The sequence below is a fragment of the Tauraco erythrolophus genome, chromosome 4, assembly GCF_009769465.1.
Source record: "Tauraco erythrolophus isolate bTauEry1 chromosome 4, bTauEry1.pri, whole genome shotgun sequence".
Lineage (NCBI taxonomy): Eukaryota > Metazoa > Chordata > Aves > Musophagiformes > Musophagidae > Tauraco > Tauraco erythrolophus.
The window spans coordinates 39,719,085-39,739,502 of record NC_141468.1 but is presented as its reverse complement, the minus strand read 5'-3'; the positions used below and the strand labels follow the sequence as shown (position 1 = coordinate 39,739,502).

Sequence of the window (20,418 nt, the reverse complement as noted above, 5' to 3'; positions counted from 1 at the left end):
CTCCTCCTGCTGCCAGCAAAGGAGGCAATCAGCATGCTGTCAGCACAAAATGCTTCCTTTATTTTGATATCAATGTTAAAAATCATTGGGAAACCAGGGCATCACAGTGAAAAGATCCCATGCCTTCTCTTAACACTACTTCTTTGGTCAGCATCATGTGGTCACGTGTGAGCAAACACAGAGAAGGGCAGAATGAGAAGGAAAAGACAGAGATCTGAGTTGGACGATGTGGCAGAGCATACCCTCAGCAAGTCTGCTGATGACACAAAACTGGGAGGGAGTGGCTGATAAGCCCAAAGGCACCTCGAGAGGCTGGGTTTCTATGGGTTGACAAAAATCTCATGAAGTTCAAAAAGGAGAAGTGCAAAGTCCTGCACCTGAGGAGGAACAACCTCAGGCACCAGTATATGCTGAGGACCACCCAGCTGGAAAGCAGCTTTGCAGAGAAGGAGCTAGGAGTTCTCGTGGACACCAAGTCGACCATGAGGCAGCAACACGCCCTTGTGGCAAAGGCAGCCAACAGCCTCCTGGGCTGCATCAGAGTGCTGCCAGCAGGTTGAGGAAGGTGACCTTCCCCTCTGCTCAGCCCTGATGAGACACACCTGGAGTGCTGGGTCCAGTTCCAGGCTGCCCAGTGCAAGATAGATACAGAGCTACTGAAGAGAGTTCAACAGGGGGCCACTAAGAGGATTAAGGGACTGGAGCATCTGTACTATAAGGAAAGGCTGAGAGCTGGAACCATTCAGCCTGGAGAAGAGAAGGCTCATGGGGGATCTTACCAATTCATATAAATATCTTAAGGGAGGGTACAAGGAAGACAGAGCCAGGCTCTTTTCAATGGTGGCCAGTGACAGGATCGGACGTAACAGGCACAAACTGAAATGAAGGAGGTTCCATTTGAACATCAGAAAAACTCTTTTCTTACAGTGAAGGTGACAAAGCACTGACATAGATTGCCCAGAGAGGTTATGGAGTATCTTTCCTTGGAGACAGTCAAAAGCTGCCTGGACACAGTCCTGGGAAACTGGCTGTAGGTGGCCCTGCTTGAGCAGGGGAGTTGGACCAGATGACCTCCAGAGGTCCCTTCCAACCCCTTCCAATCAGCCATCCTGTGATTATATAACCTCTGCCACTCATGTACCACAGAAAAGTGTCTGAGAGACTTACTGGAGTATGGGAAAAGAACATTTCAGGAAAGAACATAGGCTGTTGGATGCATATAATGATTTGCCAGAGTTGTAGATTAAAAATAAAACCATAGTGGTGTGAGAAAAACAATGCCACTGTAAGTATTCGCCTCCTCTTTACAAATCAGAGGGGAAGGAAATGGTTCAGTTTGGCAAGAGAGCAAAAAGAAAACAGGAAAAGAAATTTAATCCGATGCATGAAAAATATATGAAACTATATGTATTTTATAAAGCTTAAAAAAAATATTCTTCTCATTAAAATTGCATTTTTAAAGCTGAGATTGTGTGACTTCCCTAATTTAAGCAATCTGCCTTGCCCCATCAAATGTTTCTAGGAGCATTTTTGTCAGCAGTAGCACCTATCAACTTCACCTTCACAAGTATGACAGCCTACACTGGAGATTCGCTCTCCTTTCAGTTGATCTCCAGCTGCGGGGGCAGCTCCACCAATGCAATTCCTTGAGACAGACAGAACAAAGCAATAACATCTGCACCAGAATAAGTTACCTAAGCCTCAAGTAGAAAGAATTCGACTATTGAAAACACCATCTTTACCTGCTTCCTCAGGCTCTTCAGTTGCCCTGTGAGGTTATCACTGAAGAATGTAAACTATGAAAAATCCTCAGTACAACGCAAACTTGAAACTTTCAAATATTTGTTAAAAAGCACTGATAATTTTGATGTCATTCACCTCTCTCCTGAGAAACTCACAGACAATACGTCCCACAAAGCATACAGGTCTACCTACCTTTCTCCGCCATTCTTTCGGTATGCCAGTTGGCAATCTGGCCACTGCTTTGAGTGCATCATGCCACTGAAAGCAAAAGCATCCAAAAATGTACAAAATCCACCATTAGTTTAATGCAACAGTATGGCAACATTTACAACACTGCAGACATGGACATACATTTCAGAGTTCAACTGTTTAATCCACTCACAGAGAAAACATAGATTAATTACTTAATGATACAACAAAAATGTAATATTCTAGGACACAAAGACTTATGAGATATCTGAGTAGACAATTAAAGTCTATTGCATTTTCAGAACCCAATCTTTCATAAACTCAAGAGAAAAATGAATAAAATTACCTGTTGAAAACCATTTTGACCTAAAGATGGTTCAAGAGTGAATTTCAATTTTGTATCAACACCTAGAAACAAAAAGGAAAAAAATAATCATGATCATTATTTTCATTTCGCTCAGAAGGGAAAAAAAAAACCAATACAAACCCCAATTGAAATAAGAACACAAGATTTCAACAACTACATTTCAAACTGTTTCTGTGAATTCTTGTCTTCACAGTGGATTCAAGGCACATGTTAAGAAGTACAAGGACAAAACGTTTTTAAAATGCATTAATACCCTCTTTACTCTAATGAGGTACTTTGGCACAACTAATTTCACTAAAAATCATGTCGTTCACTATTCTACAAACTATATTTGTACATTACAAACTATCATATGGATCCACAGAAAAAATATATACAGACGCAAACAGCTTCTTTCCATTTCAGCTTCTTGACATTAAATCACTCAATACTAATTTCTAACTTTGGGGTGCTAAAATTATTTTATTTCTCAGCATATCAACCTTTTTGTAACTCCTCAGAACATAAAGCACATTTGGGCAGTATTCTGTCCTGACAGTATTCAGTATTTTCCCCAGGGAAACGGACCTGGGAGTCCTGGTGGACAGCAGGATGACCATGAGCCAGCAATGTGTCCTTGTGGCCAAGAAGGCCAATGGCATCCTGGGGTGTATTAGAAGGGCTGTGGTTAGTAGGTCGAGGGAGGTTCTCCTCCCCCTCTACTCTGCCCTGGTGAGGCCACATCTGGAATATTGTGCTTATAAGAAAAGGCTGAAGGAGCTGGGTCTCTTTAGCTTGGAGGAGGCTGAGGGGGGACCTCATTAATGTTTAGAAATATGTAAAGGGTGACTGTCATGAGGATGGAGCCAGGCTCTTCTCAGTGGCATCTAATGATAGGACAAGGGTAAATGGATATAAGCTGGAACATCGGAGGTTCCCCTTAAACATGAGGAAGAACTTCTTCCCAGTAAGGGTAACAGAACACTGGAACAGGCTGCCCAGAGAGGTTGTGGAGTCTCCTTCTCTGGAGATGTTCAAAACCCGTCTGGACACGTTCTTGTGTGATCTGATCTAGGTGGTCCTGCTCCGACAGGGGGATTGGACTAGATGATCCTTTGAGGTCCCTTCCAATCCCTAACATTCTGTGATTCTCATTCAAGCTTACATTTTATTTTGGCCACATGAGCAAATCATTTTGATTGTTATAAAGCACTTTGCTAATGCTCTATAAAACAGAATATTACATACAGTACTATGATCTCAAGCTTGGCCCGCGCTGGATCCTGACTGCGGCACTGGAGTACGCCACAACACAAAGAACAGTACCGCTTTCCAGCCTCTTTGTTTCCCACAGGTTGAGTCTTCGGGCCCTCACGTGCCGCTGTCCTGAGCTCTGGTGCTGCACACTGGGGCACATCCCGGCCCCTCGCTCAAGCCTTCGGCATCCAGAATAAAGCCTTTCTTTATTTTTCCCTCATAATTTAACACGAGGCATTGCTCCAGACTTAAAATTATGTTATGCATAGCTTCTTGCCTTTCTAGGCTATCACGCCAAACATTTTTTAATACATATTTTAATAGTCATATACATATAAAAAACCCAAAACAAAACAGATTTTAATCCTGCAAGGTCTTAAGTATATAAAATCCACGCTAATCAGCTCACCAGTAATACTTGGTGCTTTGGAGGACTAAGCCTGCCAGTCTGACAGAAACCCAAACTGTAGCAGCATTTGCTAGTTACGGAATGTAAAATGCCTTTCAGCATCTGCATACTGAAGTGGCGATAAGTAATTTAAAAGCCTTACTGACTGATAAATATATATTTAAATATATATTTAAAGCCTCTCCTTCAAGGCTTTTTTTTTCCCCTTTGGTGGGGGGAGAAGGAAGAGAAAGAAAGAAAACTCACAAACCCCAGTATTGTTTAGAATTTTAGCATTTTAGAATTGCCATCAGTGAGACCTGGGGATTGGTGCTTTTATTTCCCTGCTTCAGATTTAAAAGACATGCTTGTCAGATTCAGAAAAATGAAAGCTTCAAACCGTAACAGAAACGTCTTGAAAAACATTAAAGTATTAACGGTTATTCCGGGAAGTAACTGTTTTTTAGTATTCTTCCCCATAACCCCACGGCACTCAGCAAGGACTCCTAATAGATGTATCTCTTCATAATAATTCAAACAATGTAACCACGCCAGTAACCTGCTAAGATGAAATTATATCACATTTGCTGTAAATGCGAAAAAGTGAGTCTCATTCCCAAGCAACCTAGTGGCAAGTACTGGAAAATCCTAAAACATACAAAAAGATATCATGACCAAGAACTCCTTTTGTTAAGGTAACAGATGTTGACGTGTTATCTAACACTGCCTTGTACCAAAGAAGCAATAGCCTTCCAAAATAATCATGCATTTATTTCCAGCTCAGCAGCCGAATATCAATCACTTCCCAGTTTTCTAAGACTAAGATCCCAGTAACAACTTCTCTCTTTGTCCTACAAGCTTCCTAAGAAAGATGCAAGCAGAGACAGCCAAGTCTGCAAAAGATGAAGCACAATAAGATACTACCTCAGAGTAAGGCAAAATGTATATCTATCATTTACATGAACATCATGGGCAGGAGCTCACACAGGGGCCCAGATGTTGCCTCTCCTGATTAAACGAGACTGAAACGGGACTCTTGAACCTCCACGTACAAAAGTTTATTACATCATGGCAGACAATTAAGATAGGTGTGAAAATTAATAGAAATGAGAATAACATCATGTGGTAACACTAGAATACATGGTGTGCTGTCTTCAGTATGGCAAGGAGCCTCTTGGTTAGACCATGCACTGTAACCTCTTGTAGAAGTTGTAGAGTCTGTGTCCTCTTATTTGTTTCTAGTTAGAAATATTCCCAAAAAGCAAATTACATGATGGCTTTGTAACAGGGAGGGGGAAGAGACATGGGGAGTGAGCCACTGACCACACAGGAATAGTTCCTCATTCCTATCAATTTTAAAGAATTTACATTTCCTAAAGCCAAAAAAATTACAACCTTGTTCAATTAAAAAACAGCAAGTAAAAAAAAAAAAAGTTGCAACACAAACAGTACAGACAGAGCAAGGAAAGGCTCTAACCATGCAGGCTCTTTCTGGGGCATCTGCAGGAAGGCAACGAGCAATCTGGGAGCTGCGTCTCATTGCCTGTTACTTATTTCTGGCACAAGAAACATCTTCCTATGTGCAGCTTTTGTGCTTTTCATTGAATTGCTCCTTGGATTTTAGAGCTTGAAGGATATTAGTGCCTATTCCAACCTCTGTTGGTTTCCCAAACCTTCCTATCTCCATCATTCCCCTTTCCGTAACAAATCTCCCACCTCTTGCACATACTTGTGTTTTGAGGGTTTCTTTTCGTGCTCAGTCCTGCCATTTTCATCCTGTCCGCTTTGCCTGGATCATCATCAGCCTTTCCCCAGGGCCTTCTTCCACAGTCTGTTCTCCTTTACACTTACATCATCTGCTACATCTTACGAGCAACTCGCTTTAATTCTGCATTTAGTTGCCTTCTCTCCACAAACTAACTTAAGATTCTCTGATAGCTTCTTCCCCCTTAGTACCCCACACCCATCCGACCCTACCACAGACCTTCTGCACCTATTTTCACCAGATCTTCCCCTTTTTGTCAATCCTCCATCTCTGGGCCACGTTTCTCTCCATTATGTAAACACATGCTTTTTGCAGAAAAGACCCCTCAGGGCCGTATGGGAACTTCTCTTCCCAGCTGCTCTGCATGGACAGCCTGGCAGAAATGTGCTACATACACAGCCATAGTTCCTGCTCTCGGGGACTGTAAGCACTGTCAGTACAACTCAGCCCTTTCACATCAAGCCAGCCAGGCTATGGTGTCATCTGACATATTAAGTATCATCTCCAGTTCATACACTTTCAACTGATGCTTCATACCTAAAAAGCCTATTAACTCCTGTAAGCAGGAATGTGTTGGGAACGCATATGAATTATTAGCTCCACAAACAAAAGCACACACGAGGATACATATGTTTGGCACCAGTCAAATTTCTGAAGGGTAGGGGAATGCCAAAATAAGGTCTGTTCAATGCTCTTGCAACCAGGTCACCAGAAACCACTGCAGAAAAGCCATTGTAAAAAGGGGAGGAAAAAGGAAAAGAAAAAGAAAGATAAAAACCCACAAAAGCCAGTCCTATTAGCTTTTCCATGTAAAATCCATGACAACTCCTGACAACAAAAAGCTGTGAGAGGGAAGATTATACCCTAGGACTCCCAAATCCTAGTAGACTTCTACTGCATGACCAAAATGTAGCACAGGACCACATAAAGAGCCACAAGAGGGGAGAAAAATGTCATGGTCGACCAGGTACCTGGGTGAAGGAATCGAATCCCCATTCCTCAGCAACATTAAAAGGATGGAGCAAAGTCTGGGATTTTTTCAGAAATACCAAACCAGAAAAAGCGTAGGAAGATGATCTGTTCTGACGCACGTATGTGAGCTATAAACCCATAGCTGCAAACTTACAAAGCACATCACTATAGGTTCTTGGCTGTACTTAAACGCAGCTGTTGAAGCCTCTCCCATTAAAAGCCAATAAATATTTTAATCAAAAACAAAGGAGGAAAAAGGCCTAAAGCAGCTTGGTGTGCAGTGGGAGTCCAAACTTGGGGAAAAAAGTGGCAACATAAACTACCACCTTACTGTTGCTTGTTGTTTCAGGAAGACTCTTAGCCTTACCTAGTAATTTATCTCTAAATATAGGTTTTCATCTCCAAAATAAGAAATAAAAGTAACATTCTAAGTAACTCTGCATGAGATCATTTTTGTCAGGAGCCAGAGCTCCGTGGAATGTATCAAAGCACATCTAAAATCTGCAGTCTACAGAAACTTCTCAATAGAGAGCCGATACAGACACTAAGAAAATCTGAAGGAAACTTCATTCAGCTTATTTTTCAAGGGCTCATCAGGTGCCCCATCTCCGTCAATCTACGAAAGCACTCTACGAAAACCCCAACCCAGTGGGATTTCCTAGCTTTTAAGAATATGGCGGTCGTGGTTATGCCTCTGACCATCTCCCCTGGTCTTTGTGGGAGCGTAAGTAAAAGAATGTCATTATCCAGATAACATCATTACCTGGGATATTAGAAGACTACTGTAGGAGCAGGAGTCTGTGCGAATTACGAGTCAGGAAACCTCCTTGATAACAGCAACCCCATAAACCTATATCAGAGTATATCTGAGATCTTTATTAATAATAGCATGCAAAACTAATCTCAGACACGGAAGCAGCCAGCATTGTGTGCTTGATCCATACACAGCTCGTACAATGGGAAACGGAATCTTACATATTTCTACGCTTTCCTCTACGTTTCAGTACACCTCCGACTTACACGTTTTGTAAACGCCTAGGATTAGGCAACCGAACAACAACATTTCAGCTACAAGTGACAGTTCTCACATCGTAAACTGAGTTTAAATTTCCAATATTTCATTAAACAAACAAACAAACAAACAACAAACGATCCAGAATTTTGATGGCATGCAACTAGAATCTCACATTGAGTAATGATGACCCATACGACTGCTTCTGCTGAGAGCCCACCTCCCTGGAGCAAACACACCTTGTTGGCTGACCTTAAAAAAGGTCACCTGGTCCTTGGAAAAAGTTTTGGTACTGAAACAGGATCCAGAAAACAACAGCCGCAGAGCCGACGCCTTTCCCCTTAGGAAAGGCACGGTTGCGAATTTAGACAACAGCCTACCGCAGACAAAGGCTGGGCGGGAGGAGGGGTCTCCGGCAGGGCAGGAGGTAGCAGGTTCAGCGGGAAAGGTCTGGTGAAGCTGAGGGGAGACCGCAGGGTCCCGGCGGCGCGGCCATGCTGGGGGTGCCGGGGAGAGGCTGGCGGCGAGCAGCGGCGCCGCGGCCCGGGGGGAGGAGAAAGAGGGGATGGGGACAGCAGGGACCGGGCACAGCCAAACGGCACGAAAGCTGCGAGGCGGCGGCGCCGGGCGGGAGGAGCAGGGGAAGGAGACGGGAGAGCTGAAGAGCAGAGCCGGATCCACCGGGTGGGGAGAGCAGAAGGAGCCCCCCGGGGAAGGGGCAGCTCGCTGCCTCCCCGCAGGGCCCGCGGACGCCTCCGGCCTCCCGCCTGCGGCCGGCCGGGCTCCCCTGCCGCGGCTGCCTCGCACCCGCCGCTGGTGCCGCCGCCCGCTCGCCGGCCCCGCTCCCGGTCTCGACGCCGGCCCGAGCGGGCGCGACCCTCGCCGCCTCGCTCCGTACACCCCGCCGCGCCTCAGGCCGCGCCCGCGGCGCCTCACGCAGGCCGGGCCCCGCCGAGGCTGCCCGCGCCGCAGCGGCGGCCGACGAGGCGCGGCCATTTGCCTCGGACCGCTGCCGGCCGCCGCCGCCCTCGGGGCCCAGCCCCGCTGCCGCCCCCGCGCCTACCCGCGGCCCTCATCGTCCCCCGGCCGCGTCCTCCAAGCCGAGCCGCCCGCACGGCGAAGCGGCGGCCCGGGCCCCCGCCGCTCCCAGCCTCAGCCTCCCCGCTAAGCCGCTTACGGGACTGCAGCCGTCGCCTCGCCGCCCGGCCGGGGGAGCGGGTTACCTGGCTCCAAGGTGCAGAGCAGGCGCGGCGCCGTCCGGGAGATGCAGCTGCGCTTCTTGAGGACGTTGCTGAGGATGGTGCCCACGCCGCCGCCCGAGCTCTGCCGCTTCAGGCATCGCCCCCCGCGCCGCAGCGAGCCCGTCAGCCGGTCCTGCCGCATGGCAGCCCCGGCCCGCCGCCCCGCCGGGCGCTCGCTGCCAGCGGTACCCGAAAGCTCGCCCTAGGGCGGCGGGGCGGGGGGCATGGCGGGGCGGAGCGGAGCGGGGGGCTCTCCCGGCTAGCGGGGATCCGCAGTGCAGAGACAGCAAAGTCGAGGTGCGGGAGAGAAGAGGGAGGACAAGGAGAGGAGAAAGGAAAAAAAGATAAAAGAAGGGGAAAAAAAAAAAAAGAGTTGCTCCCGCCCACAATTCTAGCATCACTGCCTGAATAAACCAGCAGCCTCTCCTCCTCCTCCTCCTCCAGCACCACCTGGGATGCAGCAGGCGAAGGGGAGCAGCAGCTCCGATTAGAAATAAAGGCAAACCAGGAGGCAGTGGTGGGGCTCGGCGGTGGCAAAGGGCTGCAGGACAGCGGCACAGCTCCCAGGCTGCACGTACATCACCCAATACATGTAATACTGACATGTCTCACCTGATGCCTGTTTAACAGGGGCAATACCGAAATTTCTGCTGAGAATGAAGTGAGCTAAACATCCAGCAAAGATTTCTCACGTTGGATCCTGGCCTACTGCTGAGTGTGTATAGAAAGTCCCACTTCCCCTTCCAAAAAGCTGTCCCGGGAAGGAGGCCCGCAAGCACTACAACATGGTGGAGCAAGGGGAGAGCGATGGGGGTAACAGTGTCTCAATGCTAGGGCAGGCTGGGGTCAGGTCCTGCAGCAGCAAGAGCAAGTGGGCTGCACAGTTTCTGTGTTTCTGACTCTCCAGCACAGAGACTTTGAACATCCTCAACTGAAATAACAGCCTTTTCTATCAATCTAAACTGCAACTGCACTTATTACTAATGACGTGCCATGCACTAAGTATTTTTAAAAAGCTATTCAACAGCATTTTATTAGATGGACTTCCAGTGCTATATGATGTAACAGCATCTTAAAAGGGTTTGATACAGAATTTCAAACTAGTGGTTTGATTGACAAGAAGGAAAAGTATTTGAAATAATGATAGCTTTTACAATCTAAACCACTCAGTGTTTCTGTGGAAGGAGAGGAGATTTATCACTCCACATTAGTTGGGCTCAAAGACCAAGCTACCAGAAGTCTACACGCCAACGTCTATAGCTTTGAAACAACAATTTGCTCCTTTATTAAAAAGATGTTTTTCTCAACTGCATTACAAACATAGGAGAAAACTGGCAACAGATAAGCAGTGAAGCCAATTATATAAAAGATATACAATAAAAACACAGAAGCAAGCCTTTTTTTAAGATCAGTTATAGCTATCTTTATAAGTTATTGTTAATTTAACAGAATCATGATTTTGATCATGCCTCTTTAAATATCTGGTTCGGTTTTGGAGAAAAGTCACTACATTTGAGCTGCTAGCTTGCACCCTGAATAGATAATTAAGTCTGTGTCGGTGGTTCTTTTTTAACAAAGATGACACTTCCCTGCTGATGTAGATGATGCAAATCACTTTATTTTAGTGCCAGCTGGAGATGATGATTTAGTGGTTAAAGCATCAAATTTGAAATGAATTAATCTCCCTAGGTTTACAGATTGTACCAATGGGATTGTAACAGAAACATTTAAATACAGAAATAACCATGTAATCTCTCTAATATTATTCTCCTCTTCCTTGAGCACCATGTGCAAATAGAACCACATTGTTCTTGGATCGTTTCGAGACTGGCTAACCCAACACCACACGCCATTGCCCAAAGTCTCAGGAGCCATAGCCAACGTTTTGGGAACCACTCAGTATCCATACAGTGAGAATGAGTCATCCCACTAAACCAAACAATCATATGTTACCTTCAATTTTTAAACAATTACAAATCAGCTCTAAGAGAGACATTAATATTTAACTGGTGAGGATAACCAGCTTTCGAAGTGAGAATTTGGTGTCCTCATTACTGCTCTTTCTCCTACATGTCGTCTTGTCACTCTCTAAAAAAAACTGGAGACAATCAGGACAATCATTCTGTGACTTGGAACATGGCTACTTCTAAGGACCAGCATACCATTAAGGAGCTTTCCCACATGCCAGCCAATTAACGCAACATTACTTTTAAGAAAAAAAAAAAAAGCTTCAGGAGATAAAAGGAAGAAGCCAAGCCATACTAAGGGGTTTGATGACTCACTGGATCATTAGCACAAATGGATTTTAGAGACACCGATAAGCCTCTCATTAAGCATACATATACATATCTTAAGGGCAAGAGCCTAGCTTCTAGAAAAGTGGATGGCATTGGGTTCTAACCGCTGATGAGACAAAGGCTCTAATTTGCCTGTGGCAAGACTGTGTTCTGCACTACTCCCTGGACTTGCAGACACCTACGCATGACACTGCATGTCAGCAGCTTGTACAGAATTGCCATATTCACCACTGTTAAGCTGTAAATAGTCTTCAACGACAGTGAAATTTCAGACAAATCACCATAGTTCCAAGTTGGTGAAAACACAGCAAATTTGAACTCAAAGCCATCATGAATCTAGTTTGATCCACATGTCCACAAGTTCTCACATGCAATTACTGACATGACAGATGACTCTCAGAAAGGATTTGGAAAAAAAAAAAAAAAAAATCGAAGTGTTTTGGCTAGCCCAGATACTTCAGCTCCAGATATTTTGTAATAATCAACCTGAGACTTTTCTTTTTTTTCCTCCCGTAGTTCATTTATTCCCTTCCACACAACAGACACTTTCTGAAAAACCTTACTTCCTCATTTGGTATCTCTTTGCAGTCTTACCACCACCTGCTAACTGTGCCTTTTTAATGTGAAGTATGAGCATACTTCATAAGAAATACTAGTTCACACATATAACTTGCTCGATTGTTACAATCAGCCTTATTATGGTGATCAGTCCTATGATCACTGTCAGATTTTGACATAGAGAAACTGACTCCATTTACCTTAAAACTACCCGTTCATCAGCCCACTCCTCTTCTGTCTGCACTAGGACAATGAGGTAAAAGACAGGCAGCTAGAAAGGGAGAATGAGCACAAGCAGCAGGAACAGCAGCAGAAACAGGGCCACAGACCAATCTCACTTTTGAAGAAAACGACACGTTTGTTTGCATAGACCTTTAAACTACCCAGAAAGCCAACTGTATCCTGGGCTGCATCAAAAGAAGCGTGGCCAGCAGGTCGAGGAAGTTGATTCTCCCCCTGTACTCTGCTCTTGTGAGATCCCACCTGGAGTATTCTGTTCAACTCTGGAGTCCCCAACACAAGAAGGACATGGAGCTGTTGGAGAGGGTCCAGAGGAGGGCCACGAAGATGATCTGAGGGCTGGAGCCCTTCTCCTATGAAGACAGAACTCTCTCCAGGCTGAGAGAGTTGGAGTGGTTCAGCCTGGAGAAGAGAAGGCTCCGGGGTGATCTTCTAGCAGCCTTCCAGTACCTGAAAGGGGCCTACAGGAAAGCTGGAGAGGGACTTTTTACAAGGGTATAAGGTGATAAGACAAGGGGCAATGGCTTTAAACTGAAAGAGGGCAGATTTTGATTAGATATAAGAAAGAAATTTTTTACATTGAGGGTGGTGAAACACTGGAACAGGTTGCCCAGAGAAGTTGTAGATGCCCCATCCCTGGAAGTGTTCGAGGCCAGGTTGGATGAGGCTTTGGGCAACCTGGTGTAGTGGAGGGTGTCCCTGCCCATGGCAGGGGGGTTGGAACTAGATGATCTTTGAGGTCCCTTCCAACCCTAACCATTCTGCAATTCTATGAGGATTACTGGAAGGCACAGTTCACTGGTTCTCTTCTGATATGTGCAAAGATGACTGAATGTAATCAAAAGACTAAAAATGGTAAGACATCTTCAGCTGGGTCACCATATTTCATGAAGTTCACATCTTCCCCTTTATTTCACAGAAAAGCGTACAGACATCCCATAATTCTGATTCACTTCACAACAGTCCCGTAAAGTGGTGAAAGTTTGGGGGAAAAGCTTGTTTGCCATGCTTCTGGACACCAGTGTTAGTAAAAATACTTAAAACCACGAAAAAGATATATTGTAATAAATACATTGTACTATAACATTGTAATACGTTTCATCCCAAAGTATTTTAGAAATCACATTTGGGCAGCATCACAATGCCAGCTGGTGATACAGCAAATATCAGAAAGAAATAGATACCAATAGGATGAGGGGAAAAAATGTATTGCAACCACAAGGCAAAACCTATTGTATTGACCGCATCGTAGGGCCATTGTCTGCTAAGCCCCAGAGTTCTGTATACTACCTTTAAGAGCCCACAAAATGTTACTAGAAAATGTAACCTCATAACCACTTGGCTTTAAGTAGCTCTACAGAAGTTAGCAAATCAAGAAATTTTACATCTGTACCAACATATGTTCTGATGTGCATTCTAGTTGTTCATAAACTTCAAAAAAGAAAAGATTTCACTTTCAAATTGTAGTGTATAAGAGAAAACACATGGAACAAACACGTCCACTTTGGAAGGAAGAAAGGATAAGGCAGTCTGAGATTCTCCCAGGACGCAAAACTATTTTAAATACATCTAGCCCATTAAACCATCTTCATCACCAGAGCACAAAACTCCTACTCAGTTCTATATGCGTTCTATTATTAAACATCCTCTCTGCCAAAACCAGCCCCATTTCCTTCTGCTTGATCCTAAAAGCCTAAAAGCAAGCATGACCCACCTGAAGTTTCACACTCCTCCAACGCACAAGATGGAACCACCTCTGATAGCTTGAAAAAGAGGCCTCTGGCTTGTTGGGTCTTTGACGCTGAAGGGCACAGGTGCTACAGTGATGCCACAGTGATGATACAGCACCTGCCTTGAAATGCAAAAGCCCACAAGGTGGCACAGCCCAGCTCTCCTCCCACCTCAGCCTGCAAGTGGAGCATCACCTCCGGCACTGCTGGTACTGCTCTACAGGCTCTGGCACTGACTTGCTACCTCAGACGCCACAGGCGAGCAGATGCTCTGATCTACTGGCTAGCTGTAAATATCGTGTGGCCCACCAAGCACAGAGTCTGCAGCACTGTTTCACGTATCCACAGTTGCATGAGCACACAAGGAGGGAGTCTATGGGTAAGAGTGGACAGAGCTGTGTTATACAGAAGGAGAAACATGTTTTTGGACTAATAGATTGAGTTCCGACACCAAGCTGGCCTCTGCTCTCAGAGAAGTCATCCAGGGTTGTCTTTACTGGACAAAGGATGGTTCTAGAATCAATACAAAAATGAAGCTTTGCTACTGTATTTGTGCCTAGAGAAGGTTCATTTTATGGACTTTCAACAGCAAGGCTCAGGAAAATGGTACAGTGTGTTGACACCCCACAGCCTCATCAACCCAGCGTGAATATTTTAAACTTTTCCATTGCATTAGTCATCATTTGTATCACTTTGTACATAAATGTCACAAAAGAGGTCATGACCTCACTGTGTCCTATATTAGATATCACAGACAAAAAGAGCAGAGCCAATTCTTGCCTACAAAGGTATTCAGCGCAAGTATAAACTACACAGTGGACAGGAAATAACATCTATGATTTTCAGAAACAGAGAACGAAGATATAAACGATTAGTCTCAGCAGAGCTGAGAAAAATCCAGACACACCCAATTCTAGTGCAATGTTTCCTCTTCCGCTGCACTTCAAGCACATAACCTTCTTGCTTATTTCCCCCTTCAAAAACTGACAACACAGTAAGTACTCTTTAACAGTACCTTTTCTCAAAGGAAGCCCTAAAACAGCCCACTTGTTCTTGGAGGATTTAAGACAAATTGGAGAGGATCTGAGGAATTTTCTTATTAGAGACCGCTCTCTGGCCATGGGGTCTTGTTTATAGCTAAGATGTCTGAAAGAGAATATTGCCTGCATGTTGTTTAGCCATATCTATTGAGGACTGATCTAGAGAACGCCATTAAAATAGCACTTTTTAGTGTAGTGTGTATCTTTCAACAGAAAATTAATCTGCAAGACTATCACTCCTGTAAGAAGCTCGCAACTGTATACACACTACATGATCCTTCAGCTTATCACAATCAGGATTCAGCCAAGAGAGAATTTCAGGCTCAAGATTCTTCGTTATGATCTTTAGTATTTTTTTGTCACTCTCCCCCTTCCCTCTCATGCACACTATCCACTCCTGTGTTCTGTACTACACATACACTAGGAAAGGATCAACGACTGTTGACAAAGGCAGAAAAAAAGACAAGGTCCCTTCAACAGAGCCAGCTCTCCTTGACCCCATCCTCACCTATTCACAAATGTGTGTTGTAATTTATCTTTTGGGAGTGATGGACAGTTACACCTAGTAAGTGCGTTCACCAGTTGAATAATATTCATAATCACATTGCTTCTTGAAATTTTTGGCAGATAAGATACACTCTGAGAAGTATGCCAAACTTTTCCAGCATCAGTGAAAACACTTGAAATATCATACATCTAATGAAGGCACCTGTAAATCAGTTGTGAAAGCAGCTTCTAGCAGCTTACAACACAATGAGATGGAGCTGTGATGACCGGTTTCCCATCTAGGGAGGCACCACATTCGCAGGCAGTGAATCAGTGCAGGAAAGGCTGACTGCATTCCCTCAATTCGTAGGTTGTTCTCGGTGTGACACAAAATACTTACGCAATAGGATCATATTGGTGAGAATATGAAACCCTCAAAAGCATCTCAGTTTGTTAAAACAGAAGTACAGACGTGCCTGTAAGCCCTGGAACCTGTCTATAACCTCTCTCCATTTGAGAAGTCATAGCTATTTCCATGAGTGAGGGGGGTGCAGAAGACTTGACATCTGTACAGTACAAGGGCTAAGGCAGCGACAGCAGAACTGCAGGTACTTAGGTCTCCCAGACCTACGCACAATCCAGTAGAGTACAAAGACCTAGTTTTCCCAGTAAGCTACAAGATTTTCTTAAATCTGTCCGTACAACACAATCACACTGAAAGGTAGGAATATGTTAATATTCAAATGCTTTACATCACAAATTATTAACTTTCTTCACTGTGTCACCAACTCTTACCATTAAAAATCTAGTATTCTGCAGCATCTGAAGTTCCTAAGCAAAACTGGTTTTGAGGATTGAAGAATTAAATTTTCCAATAACACAGCAACCCTGAGCACACAAGTGGCAGCAACCAGTGCCAATGGGCTGAGTACAAACAGTGGCCTGTTTCACTCCAGGCCCATCACTTGGAAGTAACTGTTCTGAGAGCTTAACAGGAGAGAATTGAAAGAATTCTTGAAAATTTGAAACCAAGTCATGTTTTTTAAACATCATATGCCATAGATTAAAGGCACCTCAAATATTTCAGAAGGAAAAAAAAAAAAAACACAAACTACTCTCACATTACAAAATAGAGGCAATATGGAAACCTTTATCTTAACATAGGATTCAATGGCTGCACTGAAAGGACAAGGCAGAAACTTAACTCAGAACTATCCAGGCAGGAAACAAAAAAGAGGTTTAAATATAATATTGCTTGATCACAAGACAGGAGTAAAGTTAGTTCCCTTTATTAGCCCAGTAATAGGGGACAACAAACTTGCACAACTGAGCAAGCTTGATATTCTACTAAAGCTATTTGTTTTCACTGCAGTGCCTGTAAATCCAAAATCTGGGCTGCATTCTTATTGTAGTAGGTGCTGTACAGGAACAGGCAAAAACAGACTGCCTGCTTTAAAAGAAAGATATAAGAGAAAAGAAAACACATAAGCATTTGGAGGCGCACTGGGAGACAGTGAGATGACATTGGAAAGCATGGCGGGCAGTAGTCTTCATATAAGAGCTGCTATTGTGTTTCTGTAGGCTTCATGTCAAAGACGAATAACAAGGTACACACATGAAGGAGGACAACGAGGCAGCAAAAGGCCGGTAAGAGGGCTGAGGGATTAGGTTTCAATAACCAACTCAAGTTCAACATGGCTGAACACCTACAAGGAAATACCAACATGGGGGGAAATAGAAAAGGTGCTTGTTCTAAAACGTTAAGTGTGGGATGGAGGTAGGAGGCATGAGCTAACCTTGAATACCGACTAAGAAGTAACAAGTAAGAGGAGAGCAGGTTGTGAAGAGCTTTGGATATGAAAGCAATGAGAGCAAGACATTGACGAGATCTACAATGACCATAAGTGAAGCATAGGCACACAGCACTCATGTGAACACCTATGTATAAACACTAAAATGTAGATGTGTTAATCACAAGCCGAAATCCACTGCTACATTTAATTTTGTACATATATATGTTGTCTTCCAAAAGGCTAAAAGTACACCTTGGGGTGTGGGGGGGAAGAGTTTGCAGCAGCTTTCTATGTCCCAAATGCTTCCAATGAGCTCTTAATCAGAGAAAAACTATAGATAAGTGGATGGATCTTCTCATGAAGTGAAACACGAGGGTTGGGGGACACAGAATTCAACAACAGCATCCAGGTTTCTTATTACTTTTTTTTTCTAATTTGGTTCAACTGTATAAATAAACTCTGAAGTTATAATTGCCATTTGAGGAGCACAGTGATCTTTGTTGTCCTGATGAGGAAAATAAAAGAAATAGAGGGGGTGAGAGAGTCAATTTATTTTAATGATGGCTTTCATATGCCGACTGTAAGAGTAAAGCAGATCATACGCAGTTACATTAAGCAGATAATTGCATCTCATGAGCAAGGTAAAAGACATGTCATGCAATGACTGCTAAAGTAACAATATATTTTAATTGCTGTAGAACCAGTAGCATAAAGTCTTGAGTTAACAACTGGAATAAAAGTCATAACAATGCTTATATGCTTGATAAGATACATGGAGAAGACGTTTTAAATGAAATACAAAGTAATGAACTGAAGCGAGGTCTCAGCAAATGTCCTTTTTTTTTGGTCAGAGAAATTAACTGTTTCTACTGAAGCACAGAATTAAAAATATCATTTTGGTAAGGAACATATTAAGAAGAAAAAAAATCACTGAAGAGGCCTACATAAAAATATTGCTGAAGAGCACAATTATAAAAATTAAGAAATGTTCCCTAACCTTGCTAAACAATATGAAGTAAATGCATTATCTTGGCCAGTAGTCACACCCCAGAATCCTGCTTAAATGCCACATGGTCATTTTAAAAACAAATCATCAAGTCAGCAGAAAAAAAGTGATGCAATATATGAAAAAAGAATTCTGACAGGTATGATTTGTAGGCGTGCTTAAGATAGTATTTGCAGAAGAATGGAGGTCATAGCAGATTGCAGGCTCCTGGCTCGTAAACTGAGCTGCTCTTATTAAAATCTGATTATTTGCTTAGCACCTAGCATAGAAATTGAATTTTACAGTGCAGATCGCCAGCTTCATTGGTCTGAACTGCTATTTCAGAAACACTAAGATTTTAATCCCCCCAAAATAATTAACGAAAGCAAAACCACCCTATGTCCCCAAGACAAGATTTATCCACAGACAGAACACTTTCAAAGATCTTAGATTAAAAAGTAATTGCCTGAGTTAGAAAAATTACTAACCATAAAACGCCTTTGCTTTGGGCCAGGGAAACACTGTGGGAACAGGACCACGTTGATACATGAAAGTTTTTGTATGTTGTTTGGTACATATTTGCAGTAATGCTAAGGACATCAATCAAAGACTACGCTCAGGCTGTGCAAGGCTTTCATTCGACAGGTAACAGAGCCAGGTGGTTCTTGCACTGCTCAAGGATGAGAGAGTCCTGCTTCCAGCATGGATCCTCCCTGTACACACGGCCTCTGCAGACACAGCTCTGTTATACAGAAACGATGGAAAAAAACCCACCTCTTTCTGGTGTTGGGGAGGTGAATGGGGTTCACTCCAAAAGAAGCTCATATAAGTCCCATAAAGGTCTTGGAACCACAAATCTTGATCAGTCACTATGGAAGTCCTCAACCACCACTCAAGTTCTTTGATCACATATAAATTGGTTCCCATTTGCAGATGCCACTAGTTCTGTAAAGAAATGGAGACTTTCACATGGAGTTTTGCATTCCCACCTGGAATACTGCATTCAGCTCTGGACTCCCCAACACAAGAAGGACATGGAGCTGTTGGAGAGGGTCCAGAGGAGGGCCACGAAGATGATCTGAGGGCTGGAGCCCTTCTCCTATGAAGACAGGCTGAGAGAGTTGGGGCTGTTCAGCCTGGAGAAGAGAAGGCTCCAGGGTGATCTTATAGCAGCCTTCCAGTACTTAAAGGGGGCCTACAGGAAAGCTAGAGAGGGACTTTCTACAAGGGCATGTAGTGATAGGACAAGGGGAAATGGATTTAAACTGAAAGAGGGCAGATTTAGGTTAGATATAAGAAAGAAATTTTTCACTCAGAGGGTGGTGAGGCACTGGAACAGGTTGCCCAGAGAAGTTGCAGATGCCCCATCCGTGGAGGTGTTCAAGGCCAGGTTGGATGAGGCTTTGGGCAACCTGGTGTAGTGGAGGGTTTCCCTGCCCATGGCAGGGGGTTGGAACTAGATGATCTCTGAGGTCCCTTCCAACCCTAACCACTCTATGATTCTATGTACATGAAGCTATTGCAACCCCAAATCCTACAGACTACATAATTTACTTCATCTCCCATGTGGGCCATAGCTTCACAGAGCACATTCTGTAAACGTTGGAAAAGGAAGCAGCTAACAAAGCAAATAAACCTTAAACTACCACTTCCCCTTCCTGGAAAAAAGTACCTACGTTAGTCATTTAAGCAAGTTTTACATAAAGATGGGTTTTTTTTAAATGAAGTTCATGAGTAAGATGAAGAGGAAGAAATAGTTATCAGTCACAACAATGTTACTATAAGTTTTTTTACTCAACAGTTAAATGATAACATTTCAGTTCATAACCCACTCTTACAGGTCAAGTTTATTGAACTGAATGTGTTTAGGATTAATCAAAGCCTCATTTAGTACTGAAGCCTTAAGTCATTAAAATTGATTTTGAACATGTACAACACCACACAAGCATGAGTTTTGGTAACGGCAAAGCTCTGATTGTTTATTTATTAACTGCATAGCTTGGGACAACTGACGTCACTCCTCTGAACATGTGTTTCTTCTACTAGCCTTCAGGTAGTCTTGTCTCATTAAAAGTTTGTTTTTCAGAGAGCCTTGTACCATGTGTTTGTCCAGTGACCAGCTCACTAGGTTCCTGACTTCATCAGGCCTCTTTAGGCATTGCAATAAATATAAGTAATATTTAATTCCTCAGATTAGTATTCTTTTTTTCAGAAAAGATCAGCTATGTACCTTGATTACCTCCCCATTCTGACTTCCTTTAGTCTCACTGGATAATTATTTTTCTTTCAGGATCTAAGGCTCAATAGCTATTGCTGCCAATGACCATTGGATAAGATAAGAAATTAGCAGTAACATATTAAAAAAAACCAACCCAA

The 20,418-nt window shown here is 43.6% G+C and overlaps 1 protein-coding gene across 3 annotated transcripts in view; it reads right to left on the bottom strand.

The window, feature by feature from the left end:
- The window catches only part of TBC1D30 (TBC1 domain family member 30), a 57,882-nt gene that overhangs the window by 21,790 nt on the left and 15,674 nt on the right, over positions 1-20,418 (bottom strand). For 2 of the 3 annotated variants that reach the window (XM_086610137.1, XM_086610138.1), the window contains exons 1-3: positions 8,896-9,055; positions 2,279-2,340; positions 1,936-2,001 (exon numbers count right to left, since the gene is read on the bottom strand). In XM_086610137.1, coding sequence (XP_086466263.1) covers positions 1,936-2,001; positions 2,279-2,340; positions 8,896-9,055 — 288 coding nt within the window. Of the gene's footprint in view, positions 1-1,935; positions 2,002-2,278; positions 2,341-8,895; positions 9,056-20,418 lie in introns of those variants that run through there. The other variant, XM_086610136.1, reaches the window with a different exon arrangement.